This window comes from Tetrao urogallus (genome assembly GCF_951394365.1).
Source record: "Tetrao urogallus genome assembly, chromosome: 8".
In the NCBI taxonomy this organism is placed as follows: domain Eukaryota; kingdom Metazoa; phylum Chordata; class Aves; order Galliformes; family Phasianidae; genus Tetrao; species Tetrao urogallus.
In genome coordinates this window covers 23,584,144-23,600,246 of record NC_136821.1, presented here as the reverse complement: position 1 = coordinate 23,600,246, position 16,103 = coordinate 23,584,144, and the positions used below count along the sequence as shown (strand labels likewise).

Genomic DNA, 16,103 nt, shown 5'->3' with positions numbered 1-16,103 from the left:
GTAACACCAGCCACGCTTGGCTCAGGACTACGCTAGATACCTGTATGTGCGATTCCTCTGGTTCACAGAAGCCGTTCTTACAGGGCTCTGCTGTGAGGGAGCCATATTGCGCGTCGGGCTAGGCACGTAGTCATTTGGTACCACCGGGGGACGTACCGGCTCCAGCGTACGATAAGGAGAGTGACGCCTACACAACAACAAGCATATTAAAGAAGCAAATCAGATAGTACAGACAAAGCCACTTTTTGGTCTTTAAAAATTTAGCTGCATCCTAATCAGTATCAAGAGTTAAAGAAGTTATTCTGTAAGTTTTCAATACCTACTTTGGAGGATGACAAAAACATTTAAGAATGTTCTTCATGTAGTTCTATTTCCAGATGTTTTCCTACTCATAAGCTCAGATGCATGTTCCATTCTTGTTTTAAAAGTAATCCGTATCTTATTTTAAAGGTAAAGCACTGCAGTCTGTACATACATACATAATCACTTACTAGCAAGCAGCGTTCCTTCTGCTTACAGCAAGTTTCCCAAGGACTCTGCCTGTAGAAGTTGGGTCAAATTCAAGTTCACAGTCTTAAAAGGAATTATTTTTCTTACACAGCACAAATCAACAGTGCCATGTACCAACTTTCCAGTTGTTTAGCATCACCTCTCAAAGCCACACAGCTGATGATTCTTCTCTAAAGCATGCTCATGTGTTTTGCAATGATACAAAAAGGTTGCCGTTGGGAAGGGCTGATGATGCCTATTCTGGCAGAAATGTGTTCAACAGGATGTAACCAGTGACATGATCAGTGCAAGATGCTGATGTACCACCTGTTGACCTTTGTGGATGCTTAAAGCAGAACCAGGCAATCAAAACACACCACACGAAAATCATCTTTTGTTCCTGTTCACCTAAGACCTTCACATGCTTGGTAATTGCACTTACCCAATAGTTCCTTTTCCTGACATTGGTGGACTTGGTGGCTTCTGGGTGGGTGGTGTTGTACGTGGCAACCCACCCATCTTCATATTCTGTGTGCTGACCTGCATGAGAGAACGAGGAGAGAAATGGCCTTCTCTAAGCTCAGCGTCTAGGGGGAGAGATGCCTTCAGCAATTAACTCCAAGTAAGGGAAGGTTTAAACAAACAAAAGATCAACTGAGAGGCCATGCATTCTATGTGTAATTTCCACTCTGCTGAAAGTCAAGAGTTGTGCTCAAAGGACTCTTTATTTCTCAGGGTTTTCAAAAATGAGTGAATTTGCCTTTAGGCTATCACAAACATTAAATCAGTGACAATACAGGCACTGTATCTGACTTGCTTAAACCTCCCAGACAACCTTTACGAACAAAGGCAGTTAGTTGATGTTGCCCTATTCAGTAGTAAATTTCCAAAAATATTTTTAAGTACTCTTTAAAACTATTAAAGCTTATCTAGTAGGCCACAATTTAGTATACTAAATATAAAATGCACAACAGTCAACATAATTTCCAATATGTTTCATTAATGTTTTAACATTTTCACTTATTTAATATAGTATTTATTATAAATATTACCAATACACATTTAAAATTATAAAGAAAGCTATATAGACAAAAATAAAGATGCACTTTTTTCCCACATCATATTTGTAGCAAATTAATCTCTAGTAATTGATAAATGAATGTATGGGGAGAAAAATTATTTGCAGTGGTGTGATGTGACTGTAGTCACCCCTTCCCATTCTTTCAGGTTTAATTACTAACAAAGAAACTTTTATATAAAATAATTTACTGTAACCTCCAGAGAAAAAGAAATCATGTGCATTCCTAGCTGACCGCTCAATCTCGCTATCATAAACAAATACCACCAATGGCATTTTGTTTACCTGTATGCTGTCAGCCAAGCACAATTCTCTCAATGCATTCACCATTATAGGAATCTGTACGCAGCCTTCTTAAAAGTCTGTGTTAAACAGCTTTTGATCTACAAATGCTCCGACTATTGCTTGGATATAGAGATTTTCAACAAACTAAAGTAAATACATTCATGTCTCTTTTTCTTTTGTTCCTGTTGTGTTTGATTTCATAGTTTTTCTCATTTCCAAAAGGTAAATCTTGTCTAATGTCCCATTAAAAAAAAGAAAAGCACAATGATCAACACATTAGGAACATTTGCAAATATTATTAAAAAGGCAAATTGCTCCTTCATAATTTGTCCATAACAATGCATTAAACCACTAACAATGCTCGCTTTTTTAAACTTATAAATACTGAGACAGCATAAAGAGAAATACATTCAGCATTCTAACTCTCAAATTTGATTTCCTAGCTCTAAAGAACCCCACTCTATCACAATTTGAATTACCTGGGAGGAAAAGAAAACCAAGTACTGCAAGCTTGGTGACTTTTCTGTTTTGTGTGTCAGATTCAAAAACCAAACATTTGGACTTAGTTGTGCAAAAGTGCTTTCCAACGTCAATTTAGGAAAAAAGCATTTTAAACAACATTATAAAGTCCTTTAAGCCAACTCTAAGCAACAAGAATTCTAAAGTTAATTCAAGTGAGGAATGGGGTAAGCACTGAACTACAATTACTTGAAGGGAGGATGGAAAGTGTAAAATGAAGAATATTTTATTCTATACACGGAATATTAATAGGTATCACAAAATCCTCTTTTTTTCTTTTTTTTTCTTTTTCTTTTTTTTTTTTTTTTTTTTTAAAGTTGCAGCAGCCCTTGTATTTCCTCTTTCATTAGAGACACCTATTTCACTCACCTACTTCAGTTGTAGAAGAACAAAACAAACAAACAAACAAACAAACCCAGTCACCACAACATCACTCATTACAGCTTTTCCAAAGAGCCCCTTAGGCCCAGCAGGACAGGGCTTGAGGGTGTCTTTAGACAACAGCCAGCAGCCCAACCCACGTGCATCCCAGCAGTCCCTGCAGGTGTTTCAGCTGGCCACTCTGGCTTCTCCCTACATAATGCCAGCACCAACTACCACTTTACAGTTAACAGGACATCCCAAGTATGTAACCTTACTTTCAAAATTAATATTACTTGCATACAAGAAGTGAAGTGTTAGTCTTCCACTGGGCTACAGTAACATGGGAAGGGAAGGAAAGCGCAGTTAGAGACTACAGCAACACTGCACAGCCAACAGTCAGCAGAAGCAATACTTGTCTGATGGATGCACAATTCCAGTTATTGACAGTTGCTTTTGTTATTACTGCTAACAAAGATGTCCCTGGCACAGGAAGGGAAGAAAGCTTGAGAAAACATGGCTGAAGAAAAAGTGACCCTTTGTTAGACAAGGAATTTCAGTCACAAAGACTCCGTTCTTCAGAAAGAAGCTGAAAGATGGGGAAATGCACTGACAGCAAGCTCAGTTTCAGGCTCTTTGGAATGACTTTTCATGGTTGAAACTGAAATGCTGAGAAAATGAAGTTTACAGGACTGTCTTCAAACCTGCCAGGACTGATGACTTGAAGACCAGCTACTGAAAGTTAGACAATTCCATCTGAATAAAATCCCCTTTCACTTAGAGCCAAATAAATTATTTCAGCAATCAAAATGGACAGATCTCTGGAAATGCTATTACACAAGACACTGAAAGGCTACAGACTAACTCAAGAAAATAAAAAGAATCACTTTTAGAACCGTACTATAGGTAACCTCTGTTGAGATACAAACACTGTCAGATTTTAAATTTTTCCCCTTTTGACTAAGAGGCAAAAAGAATAATTATTAATAAAGCTATCAACACCCCCCTGACCCTAACAAATCTTTACTCTGTCGTTACTGCCTTTCTCATTTTGCATATATGGTTGCAAATATAGTTTGAGACAAAACCTCATCCACAGTCATCCCTCATAGATGATTCTACAATCCAAAGGAAGCTCTGGAACTCATGGTCACATTTACAGTTGCTGTCAGTTTTCAAAAATCAGTGTTCCAGTCAGAATTCCCAAGTAAGCTGGAGCTTTCTAGATAAAAGTTGCACTGTTTCTGATGACATTTCCCCTGGTTCCACACAGCTCTACATATCCAGCTGCAACTAGCTTACTGGAGGGAAAAGCAAAGGAACACATCTGCCTGTTGGTGGTTTGTGTAACTTCAGGTCTCCACAGATACAAACCAACCACAGATCTAAGAGCTTGCAAATTCTTTTAGGAAACTGCATGGCAAAACAGAGCCTGCAACCAAAATCACAAAGCAGCTCACTGTTGGGCTAAAAATGAGAAAAAATTAAGAGAGGCAATAATGACCGAGGCACAAAGTGTTGGAAAAAAACACTGACTGTGGTAAAAGACAATCCTGTGAACCCAGAGCAGCACTGCACATGGTCTACACAGAGTGGATGAAGGGATTTTTTCACTGTTTTGCCTCTTTCCAAGGAGGCAAAAACACAGAAAACATCACCCATTGGAATTACATGGAAGGACTCCAAATAATTCTAGGGAGAGGACACAAGTACTCTCAGAAAGCATTTCTTTGACTGGGTACCTTACAGAAGCTTTTTTATTTTTTTTTTATTATTATTATTATTTTTTAACATGCAGTAGCATGCTATAGGGCTACAACCAAAAAGTTCTAAGGACCAGAGCTGTAAGTCTGGCAGTGCTGGATCTAAAATGTGATGCTTTGCTGAGGAAGAAACTGCGTAAACAACCTAAAACAAGCAGCTCCTTGCTAGCAACACATCTTGGAGGATGCCCTGAGACTCAGCTCCACAGTAACAGCAGTAAAACAAACTTTAAAGAAACAAAAGGTCCCCAAGTGACTGAAACAGACCAATCTGTTTAAAAAAAAAAAAGAAAAAAAAAAAAAAAAGGCACTATTGCTTGAACAAGAACTGCAGAGATATATGGCTGATCTGCACAGCTTCAAAAAACTTCACTGCAACAAAGATTCAAATCCAGAACACATTCACTTTTCGGCCAAGCATCTCATTGTTAGATTCATTACCAAGATAAAATGATTTCCCCCTAAAGACTGAAGAGCATATACTCCAAACCTCAGGAAGAACTAAACCTAAAGTTGGACTCCGCCCAAAATTTTGTAAGAGCTGCTTTACTGTCAAACTAAATTTTCTAGATCTTTCAGGTCAGCAAAAGATTTGGCAAATCTAATAAAGTGTCCCCATAGTGATGCTCCACAGATTACATTCCGAAGACCCAAGCAGCTATCGAGCCTTCCTGAGCAATTCAATACCTGACACTGCAAAAACCACCTGATGCTGAACAAAAACTTCCCATGCCTCACTTCATCTTGTGAAAGGTCCAGAGAGGACAGACTACACTTTTTTGCCTGTCATCTGCTCCCTCAGAGTAAACGCTTTGCCAGGTTGGGCTTGGCTACTTGAGTAGTTATTCTAGAAATCTAATTAAGCTGTACATCCATCAGTTGATAAACAAGTTGATATGGAAGAGAAAGTCTATATTTCAACCTTGTCTTAGCTAACGACCACAAGTAAAAGCTTCAGCAAACAAGTTTACCTGCTTATACTATGTTTACTTACATAAAGTAATTGAAGAACCAAGTCCAGTAAGAACAAAAAGGCTTCAAAAATGTTGTTCTAAATTCATGTGTTGACAGGAGATGGTGCAGATACTACTCCTCTGACTGGTAGCTGTAGTTTTCTTAAAAGTGTCTCTTAAATTTAAAAGCAAGCTATGCAGACAGAAGCAAGGTTTGCCTCATCAGTCAGTTTAATGCTGGAGCTCTCAGCCAACACTAAGGTTTCTTTGTAGCCATAAAAAATAAATACAGACCAAACATTTCATATGAAGTCTCTCAAGTGAAGTAAAATTCATATCATAACACATGGAACTACAGTTAGTGGCCTTCTTTCACTTTTCTCCTTTCAGGCTGATGCACTGTGACTATAAGGACTCCTGAAGAGTAACATACATCCACTAATGGGGTTCTTTTTAAACCCTCACAGTTTTGGTAATGAGGAGATGCCTGACATTTTAGCTGCCAAATGGAATTTATGATCAGGCTCACACCGATAAAATGGATAAATACTCCAGCTGGTGTTATAACGAATAATGTTACTTTCATTCTAAACCCATAAAAAGAATTTTTTTAAAAATCTGACAAGTAGAAGAGATTTTCCACCACTGCAGACAATGCACAGATAATGGCAGTTCACGCATGATCTGTAGTTACTTTTCTAGGATGGTCATTACTGGTTCATAACTGCAGAAGGCAACAAAAGGAACCCACAGTTTGCCCATTCCCATTCTAAAAGCATCATCTAGCATGGGCTGCATGCAGAATAAGGCCTGATCAGCACCAGAAGTATCCATTTCATACAGACAGACAGTAACAGACAGGGAGGAGATCTATTTTATAACCCTCAAAAAACAATTAAACACTACACGACTCTACACCTTACACTGACGTGACAAGTCTCCTTTTATTTATTAAAAAATGTTCATTGCTGTCAGATGTGCTACATACACAGCAATACCTTACCACAGGTATCAGCTGGTCAACCCCACAGGGGCATCATTAGGATATCTACACTAGCAGCTATTTAACAGGAATGTGCAGGGTTTTCTTTCAGCTTTTTAGTCACAGGAAATACTTAGTAATGAAAAACATTTCACATCAACTTGGAACTTCATTTAATTAATATTTTCCATGTGATGTCTTAGTATTCTACGCTCTCAAATGCAATTCCCTCTTTAAAACCATGGCTGCCACTAAAGAAATTTCACTCCCTCTAACCCAAATGCCCAAACCAGATGCACTTCAAGAAAACAACAGTGCCAAAATGCTCAATAAAGGCTACAGCCTATTTACTACTTAATGCATCCCAATGCTGGATCATGCAACTTCATCCACTTCTTGTCAAATTTTAAGGCTTTTTGCTGTTAGTACTGCAACCACTAACACTACAGTTTGAATATCTCTGAGATCCTCAGCAACTTGCCATACTCCAGTCTGAATTTCTGATACATTAGTCAATTAATAGCCTACCAGTCACCAAGTGGCTCTTCATATTTAAATACTGCTAGCAGTTTCTGAAAAAATTAAGGATACTGCAACTTTAAAAAATACGTACAGATTTCAATTATTACTATTCTTTTATTTTACACACCTTTAGAGCCCCCTTATTGGAGCAATGCTTAAGCTGAAACATTAATCCCAATCAAATAATAACTCATACCGTATATAGGATAAAAAGAATATTACACAGGGGGAGGCTCATGTCCAGCTGCTAGGTAGTCACTATTTTTTAAAAATGCAGTTAGCACAATATTCCTCCTCTATAAATGATCTGGTAGATACATTTAAGATACTCAATATTTTGCCACAAAGCTTTTAAAATGAACTGCTAGCTTCCTAATGCAAATACGTCAATCTCCATCACAAAATGTTTATCTGCAATGAAATCATTCAACAGATTGTCTGATACACAGGAAGGAGAGCAACATTGTTTTAAACAATCTGTAACACTCACATAACCATTTCCCCGTGTGTAATAGTCTCAGAAGAATAAGAATGGGAATCCAGCCCTGGGATTTCTTACCTTAAATCTAAGCAACCACTTAATGCATAAATGGAGCAAATAAAAGAGGTAAGGAAAAAAAGCATTGAAAGGTTAGTTGGAACTTCAGGATATGAAGAGAAAGGAAAAAGAAAGAAAAAAGTTAAGCATTCAGCATCAACAAAATAATGTATCAGTAGATCATAGAAAGAGTGGCTAAAGCAGAATGTGTCATGAATAAAAGATTTTCAAGCTGAAACTTTCAATATATGTTGATCACAAAGCCCTTACATTAACACTTCAAAATTAAAGCTCAGTTGTCAGTACACTGTTTACTCGAGTTCTTACAGTACTAACTGTAAGTCACCATCCTTCAGAATGAAAAAATAAGACCTTGATGGATTAATTTCAGAGATTATTTTTTGGAGCTGTCAAAGAATGGACTTATCAATACTCTGAGCTCAACTGAATTCAGTTACCTGCATTAGCATACTCACAACCAGCTGAAAAAAAGCCTCTAAATACTGATCTAATACATGCTGCTTCCTAGACAGTGCTAGTAGTTAACTCTTAATCTGGTCCAATGAGAAATCTCCTGAACAAAGACCAAGAGTAAATCATCATGTCTTGTGCTTTTGGCATGAAGTCACACAATATCTCACTGGCATAATACCATATATTTTCTTTCCCCATAATAAAAATATCAGTACAAGTAATCCTCCCATTTTAATATCTTTTGATCTGTTTTCAGTTCAGCTGATCTGAACACATTGCACATCACATTTCTTCAATTTCTTGTAACACCAAATGTAAAACACGGCAGAATCTCAACAGCCGGGACCAATCTGGTTCATTCACTTAGCTTATAACAAGAACCTAATGTAGCAAAGAAAGCATAATCTGATTTACTAGAAAGCAGCCTTCAAGTTCAAAATTCCATGTTGATATTAACCAAAAAAGTCACTGCTTCACAGGAAAGCCAGGTGCCCTTGTAGTGGCCAAAAAGATTGTCAATTCCATGAAAGGGTCCAGGAGGGGGTGATCCTCTCCTCAGCAGTACTGCTTGGTAATTGCAGAACCTTAATACAACTACACACCACTTCAAATGGATCAAACTTTTTTCTTTTCCATCCTCCTGACTAGAAAACCTCATGGAAGGAAAAGCAGAAGACTCTGTAACCCAAGAAACATTCAAAAAGAATAAAGCAAGTCCCTTTCAGATAAGAAGTTCTTTGTATTTTTGCAGCACTGTGGCTTCAAAGAAGCAAGATGATGAGGGACCACTTAGAACGATATAGTGGCATTTAAATTCTCTCCCATCATTCTGTAAAGCACCTTCTTCCAAAGAAATCACCCACCAATGTTTTGAACTTCTGAAAGTGACATAGCTAGTTAATAAACTGGTTAAACTATTTACTTCAACTTGGCATGCTGGATTTCTTGGCCAACGATGCTCCTGTTTCCCCTTTATTTTACTCTCAGTCCAGTTCACAATCATTTTCAGGGACCGCAATGAATGCATGCTACACTACTTTTTCCATTGTCTTAACAATAAATAACTTTGTGTCCCAGTGCTAGAGGGAAAGCCCTACAGCAGGAAAGTAGACAGAGGATTAATAATAACTACAACTTCATTTATTCACTAACTTGTCAAGTACTCATTTTAAGGGAAAATGCTCAATTGCAAAATTGCTTTTAAGCTCAAGCAATAAATGACTATAAATAAGCACACTTAAAGCTAACTCTCATCTTTTTTCTCTTTCTTGTCCAGCAGGAGATCTAGTAAACTATTCTGCAGTTACTCAAGCAGAACAAAATTAACAAGCTCATAATAACACAACTGGACACTTTCGCCCTACCAACAAGAGGGTGGTTCCTTCTTCAGCACTGAACACAGGATTGGATCCGTATTTTAACGTTTGCTTTAATGTTTCACTAACCACACAATGCTTTTCTAAGGCTTTTCACATTCTTTTCTAGATAAATACAGTACATTGCAAACAGTACATTTGGATGCTGTTTCAAGTATATCACAAGCAGAACAAATGGATGCCAATACACATTTGACTCATCAGCCACTGCATCACAGTGGGTCTGATTCTGCTACACTGAGGTAAGTAGAATAGCAACTATAAGGGTTTAAAGCCAGTGGGAAGTAACACTGTGTTGTAGAGCAATTAAAACTTTTTTTAATGAGTTCTAAAATAATTTCATTAAAGTGATCATAATTATATATATATTATCAAGAACAATATCCAGACAGAGTTCTGTCGACCTGCAGATATTCAGAATTTGAATAGGTAGTAGATCTTAAACACAAGAATTACAATGATTTCCTAGACAAAATAGGAGCTATTACTGATATTGCAAGAGTTGTTTTGGTTTTCCTTGTTTGTTCATATTTTTTCTCTAAATTAAGGAGTTACTTGTCTGTTGAGAATCTGATTAAGGTCACAAACTGAAGTTGAATGTTCTGGTAAGAAATGGTGAAAAATCTTTTCAGTTGACTAACAGGATGTGAACAAGACTTTAAGTAAAATTGTTCTGAAAAAATACTTAAACAGGACTGTTAAGAATTTGAATTTTATAAGTCAGATTAAGCAACTTGCTGTCACCTAAATCCAAGGTGACAGTTTGAACTGAGCATCACAGACAATCCAATGCAGGTAGGTATCAAACAAAAAGAAATTCTTGTGTAGTTTGACTGGAAGAAACATCTTACTGTACCGCTAATGCAGAGGCTTATAGATTTGTAGGTTTGTCACATACAAATGACACAGCTTTGTGTTATTTACCTTTCTTCTCCTGGAACTTTAACTCTGTCAGTGTTCTCATTTCCGTATTTGTTTTCCTGGCAGCACAGTTTAACAACAAGACAATGACATGCCTGCTAAGACTCTGCTTGCATTCAGGAAATGCTTCAAAAAAATCTACATACATGTAATCCCACACTTGACATGACTGCTGTTGTGCTGTTCTAAGAGTTGTACAGAACAGCCACCAATTGTGTCTTGTTCTGATCTTTACCCCGAAATTCACTTATCCTAGTCTTAAAAGACCAGGATCAGCCAGCTTTGAGCCTGGCACCACTATTCTGAAACCCTATGTGGCAAAAAAGTTGTAGAGAGCTCACTTTAGCAAAGCACATTACAAGATATGGGTACGACAGATTGACAGAAGTTAGAGAAGAGAGCAACTAGTACTACTTATGCAAACACTTTCTTCAGATGAGCTTCCAATTAAAGCTGGATCATATTCTGTGTTGCTAATTCAGAGAGAAAAGTGAGAGATCGTCATTAACCTTTCATTACTCAGGTATATCCTGACAACTGACCCAAATAGTAAGAGCAGCATCACACAAGAACACATTCAGAAGCATCGTCAAAGCTGAGATGTACAGTCCCAAATACCCTCAGAAATAAGATTCAGTGAGCTGTGAGGTTCAAGGAGAAAGGGAAGGGGAAAGAGTAACTGCAGTCTTGCAGAACTCCTCTTACACCTATAGACACACTGGCCAGGCAAGAAGAAACTGGTATATTACCATGAAAAACATCAGGTTATTTTGTAAATACACATAGACAAAGTATTTGCAGTTTGGCTGTTTTAACAATATCACCTACCTTCACTCCATGTCCAATATCATCTAGAATTGTATAATCAATAGGTTTCCTGATGTAGCGAACTGGTCGCTCCAAGTTAGCTGGTGCAATGATTTTGTGAGTTCTTGAGGTGTTTTTGTTTGTAGTCAAGATACCAATTTCTCTTCTAGCAACTTTCTCTTTGTGAATGTCCACCGTCTACAAAAGACGCAGTGTATTTACTAACAGTGGTATGCATTTGAATACAGAGTCAGTAGACAAAAAAAAAACTCTAAATCAGTTCCAATGTTTTGATACTGAGCTAAACATATCACTATATATACTTGCTTACATCATCTTTGATTTACTGTTGAACTTGTCACCTCCAAACCTACACTAACGGCCACAAGTCCTTTGGATTTTCTATTACTCTCATTCTTAACAATTGAGCAAAATATTTTTTATTTCCTATGAATTTACTGACACTGATTTATACAATTCTATTATCTTTTTAAATTCTACAACTGCTTCCTCAGCTGGTCTTTGAAATACCCTCCATTGAGATGAAGCATAAGGATATCTTCCCAAACCTGAACTTCTACAACCTGAAAAACAAACTGTAAGCTGCTTTTCTCACACTAAGAGAGTTTGCTAAGCTAGCACTGGTAGCTATACAGCAGAATACAGCTTCTCTCAGACAAATCAGATAAGGTGCTTTAATCATTACAAACTCATTATCAAAAAGCAATGGTGAAATTTTAGGTCGTTAAGCCCAGTGCCTTCATTTAGAATGGGTAAGGTTTCTACCTCAGAAACAAGGTCCTACTGAAAATTCATTCTTTGAAAACATGTACTTGAATTTTATTTATTTATTTTAATAGGAGAAGGAAAAAGAGAACATCATCAAAAAAACCAACCCATCTCTTGCAGGGAGAAAAACGACCCTCTTAAAGCAAGGTGCACAGAGTTGCATGCAGCATTAACCAAAAAAATCATCATCATCATTTGTTGACAAAACAACTTTGCCTACAAAAAACTTCACAGATGTGAACATTTTAGTGACAGGTTAAAGTGAGAAAACACTCAGAACTACCATCATTAATATTGTTAATCATTCATAAAATTTCTTCCGATTGCGAACAGTACCAGAGAGACTTCTTGTAGCCAACACAAATGCTCTGTAGCAATTATGAAGGAACAGGTACAAATGAGAAATTATTTTCATAACAAAAGTTTTCTGAATTTTACTTTTCTGTGGGCAGGCACTGGAACAGCAGGGTTGGCTACAATGTTTTACACTTCTGCTTGAGCCAGCGGTAACAGAAGCAGCAAAAACAATCTTGTATGTCTGTATTATCTATGAAAGTAATTCTAAAACATGAAACAAATGAACAAAAAACCACAAACAAAAGCATGCAAACAAAATAAACATACAAAACTCCCACCAAAATAAACAAACAACAATTCCTAAAAGCCGTTTCTTCAAACTCTTTCCAGAGAAGAATTTCCCCAAATGTTCAGGGCACAACGTGCAAGTTTAAACTACTATCTATCAAGATTACCTATTATTTCCCAGCAACTTATTTTCAACATCTTGCACCTTACCTAAACTGAATCAATTAATACAGCTTTGTCCTGTCCATTTCTACCACTTCTGGTACCACCTGCCTACAGCAATAAAGCTTCTACCAAAGCTACACAGCTATTTCTTCAAACAAAGCTACCAAGTAAACAGATTATTTAATCTTGGAATATGTTGGCAATCCTGTCTTTGGAAAAGCTCAAGTTCATTGGGTAACGACTGGAAATCTATTAGGGCAGTTAAACTACTTGGGATACATTCTCCATCACCCTTACAGAAACCCACCCAAATCTGGTCAACACATGAACCTTTGCAGAAATTCAGTTTGTGCAAGCTTAATTTAAGAATTAAGCTGCTCCACAACTAATTTTGCCAAAGTCCCTTCTGAAGTTTCCTGGGATGACCAGGTCTAGATACTATCCCCCAGGGGAACAGTGCAAGTCAGATTCTTCATGTCTCATACAGTGCTTATGGCACCAGAGCAAACAGCACATACATATGTTCCAATCCAACACAGGAAAAAAGTACCATTTTGCATCAGAGTAAAATCTACTATTCATCTTCTGACGTATTTTAGTCCCTACCCTGTGCCAAACCTTCACTTTGACAGTTCAGCAGAGGGAGAGGTTCAAATCACCATTATACCCAAGAGGTGGTCTACAAAAACTTTGCCTCAGCAGCTGGAGACTTAGCACAAATTGTTTCGTTTGTTTTGTTCATCTTGGTTTTTATAATCTAACTGCATGCATCTGTAACAACTTGAAAGACAGTTTTAAGTTTAATACCACAGAAGAATTCCATTCTTTACTGCTATCTCAGACTTCATCTGTGATCTAGACGTGACACTAGAGAAGCGCAGAAACATTTTATGTTCTTTGTCTCATGGGCCTCTGACCACATTTGCTGAAAAGTTAAACAACCCCAGCTGCCAGAGCAACTGCTTCTCAATTGCTATATAATGTTTCAGATGTACAGCAACATCACAGTCCTGTGGCTCTGAATCAGAAGTTTATTTCTAGCTCAGATGCTATGTTCTTAGAGTTTTGACTTCAATCTACAAAACAGAGAAAGTAATTCAGCGCAGCGTTGGGAAGTTTTTCTTACCCTGCATTTCAAGTGCATCTCTTCAGCAAACTTAATCATGCACTTTTAGTATTATATTACACAATTATCTACAAACATAAGGTGAATGAAGATATTTAACGCACGTGTTACTGTAGAGACAGCATCTTGGCACTGTGGAAACTTGTTTCCATGAATTATGAGAGGGTTTTATTAATAATTAAGTAGGAATTGTAAGAACATTCAGTTTCCTTAAGGACTACTGTGATAAACGAGGCACGACTTCAGTAACAAGCAACAAAAAGCATAAAACCTGATTACAACCTGAAGCTCATCTAACAGGGTTCTCTTGCATTATGATTCAGAACATCTCCTTTATCTTTAGCAGCAATGGGATGATTGACTAAGCTCATTAAAACAGCATCCACTTCAGGCAAATATGCCCCAAATTGTAGTGTGTCGGAAGGTTTTTCAAAAAATTTCATTTTCTTGATTAGGTGACTACTGGAATTATAAGATCTTAAGACATTTGTATAATAGCAGAAAAGAACATTAAGCTATTTAATTAGTAGAAAACACAACAAAGATTAACCTGCTACTAAAAATCAAAATATTTATCTACAGCACAGATAATTATTGTCTCCAATACTAGCATAAATCCCTTAAGAAAAATGTCAAAAGAATATTTATTCACTGATATAGAAACTTCTATTGAGAAGCATCAATTTCAAATGATTCTCTTCAGAAAATCTCCAAGAATATGACAAAGTGTGTTTCACTGTTGGGGGTTATAGCTGGATTAGCAGAATACTGAACTTGCGAAGTCCAGCAGGAGCAGCAGATGGGATATACTCTGTACTTCCATAATTTAAAATATTATTGTCTGTCTGATAAAAACTTTCTAACTCCTGACAGTGTTATGCATTTTTCCCCCCATCACTCCAGTAGGCAAAAGCACTTACATAATAGAAAGTTCATTAAAGGCTAGACTCATCATTACCATTTTTTCCAAATACTCTCCATAACACCTGCAAAAGGCAATCAATGGCTTAAGGAGAAAAACAAAATTAATATTATTCACCACTTTACTTAGAAGTCAGAGTTTAAAAAAAATATTTATTGCTGTGAATGAAATTTCCCAGAATACTAAGCTAGCACATTGGAAGCCCAATCTGCTGTCAAATTTCAGAAACAAAAGTCTCCACAGCCTTCAATTTTTCCACTACTCAAAACATCCTCATTTTCAATTATCAATATACTGTCAGTCTGTTTGGGCTTTTAAAATGCACTTTAAAAACACCTTCTGAGAAAAGGCTGCTTAAGCACAATGATGCTAAGTTGTTTGGTGAGTTGTTTTTTTTTTTTAATATAACTATCTTATTTCAAATTAGCTTGAAAAATGGACTATTACTTTAAAATGAAGAACTGACATCAGAAATGTGACATCTTTGTTGCTTCAACATATTTAAATGTGTTCTGTACAGTAGGAGGTCATAATGACACTAAGATGCTGAAGAGCTACCTACCCAATTAAGTGGTAAAATCTACTGTGCAAAATTAGACTTGCAATGCCATTTTCAGACAAGTCTGTCTATTCTTAGAACTTGCCACTTTTAGAAATGTCTGGCTATACATAATTCACAAGAAAAAGACAACTGAAAACAGTTACCAGCCTTCACCGACAGCTCAGTGGAAGATCCAAGGGAACTTCCATGCAGAGACCACCTGGCTCACGCACACTGCTGCAGTTCAACCAAGCACCATGTGCTGACTACAGAAGAGTTCAGCCTGTGATCCATTTGCTGCTCATGACTGGCAGCACCATGGGAGACAAATTCTACAAGAAGAGGATGAAGCAGGTTTCTCCATCCTACAGCACCACTGGGGACAACACATCACTCTTACTATATTTGAACTCTTTGTGACAGAACACTTGTTTATATAATTACCGGCAGAGAATAGCTTTAAAGCTCAACTTTCTCACTAAGAGTATTTTATAACTAACTCTGACCAAATCATATGAATAGTAAAACCTGAAAATCTGCAAAGTTACTTTAAAGAATTTGGAGATGATGTTTCACAGCATCTGCTAACTTGAAAAAATTTTAACAGAATTTTTCTAACGAGTATAAATATTTATACAGAGATCTGTATTTAGGATTGAAATTATTCAAATATAAAACAATGCATATTATCTATTACTGGACAAAGATCAAGAAAGCAAGTAAGAACAGATAGATTCATCAGGCTTCAAACCAAAACAAAGTAATCTAGATTTTAGACTAACAGGATTTAATCACTTTCATTAAAATGATTTCCTTATGGAGGACCTATATGCAATTTGAACATCCACAAATGGTCATCAGTTTCTGTCTCGGTTCTTTGATTAAGTTGACATTTATGAGGAAATACA

The 16,103-nt window shown here is 37.0% G+C and overlaps 1 protein-coding gene across 45 annotated transcripts in view; it reads right to left on the bottom strand.

Moving 5' to 3' along the window:
• ABI2 (abl interactor 2) overlaps nucleotides 1-16,103 on the bottom strand; it is a gene marked incomplete at both ends in the record, with an annotated part of 51,593 nt that overhangs the window by 8,358 nt on the left and 27,132 nt on the right. For 14 of the 45 annotated variants that reach the window (XM_079539070.1, XM_079539079.1, XM_079539049.1 and 11 more), the window contains 3 exons: nucleotides 41-187; nucleotides 932-1,029; nucleotides 11,089-11,265. In XM_079539070.1, coding sequence (XP_079395196.1) covers nucleotides 41-187; nucleotides 932-1,029; nucleotides 11,089-11,265 — 422 coding nt within the window. Of the gene's footprint in view, nucleotides 1-40; nucleotides 188-931; nucleotides 1,030-7,510; nucleotides 7,529-11,088; nucleotides 11,266-16,103 lie in introns of all 45 variants that reach the window. The other 31 variants (XM_079539039.1, XM_079539050.1, XM_079539057.1 and 28 more) reach the window with 5 other exon arrangements.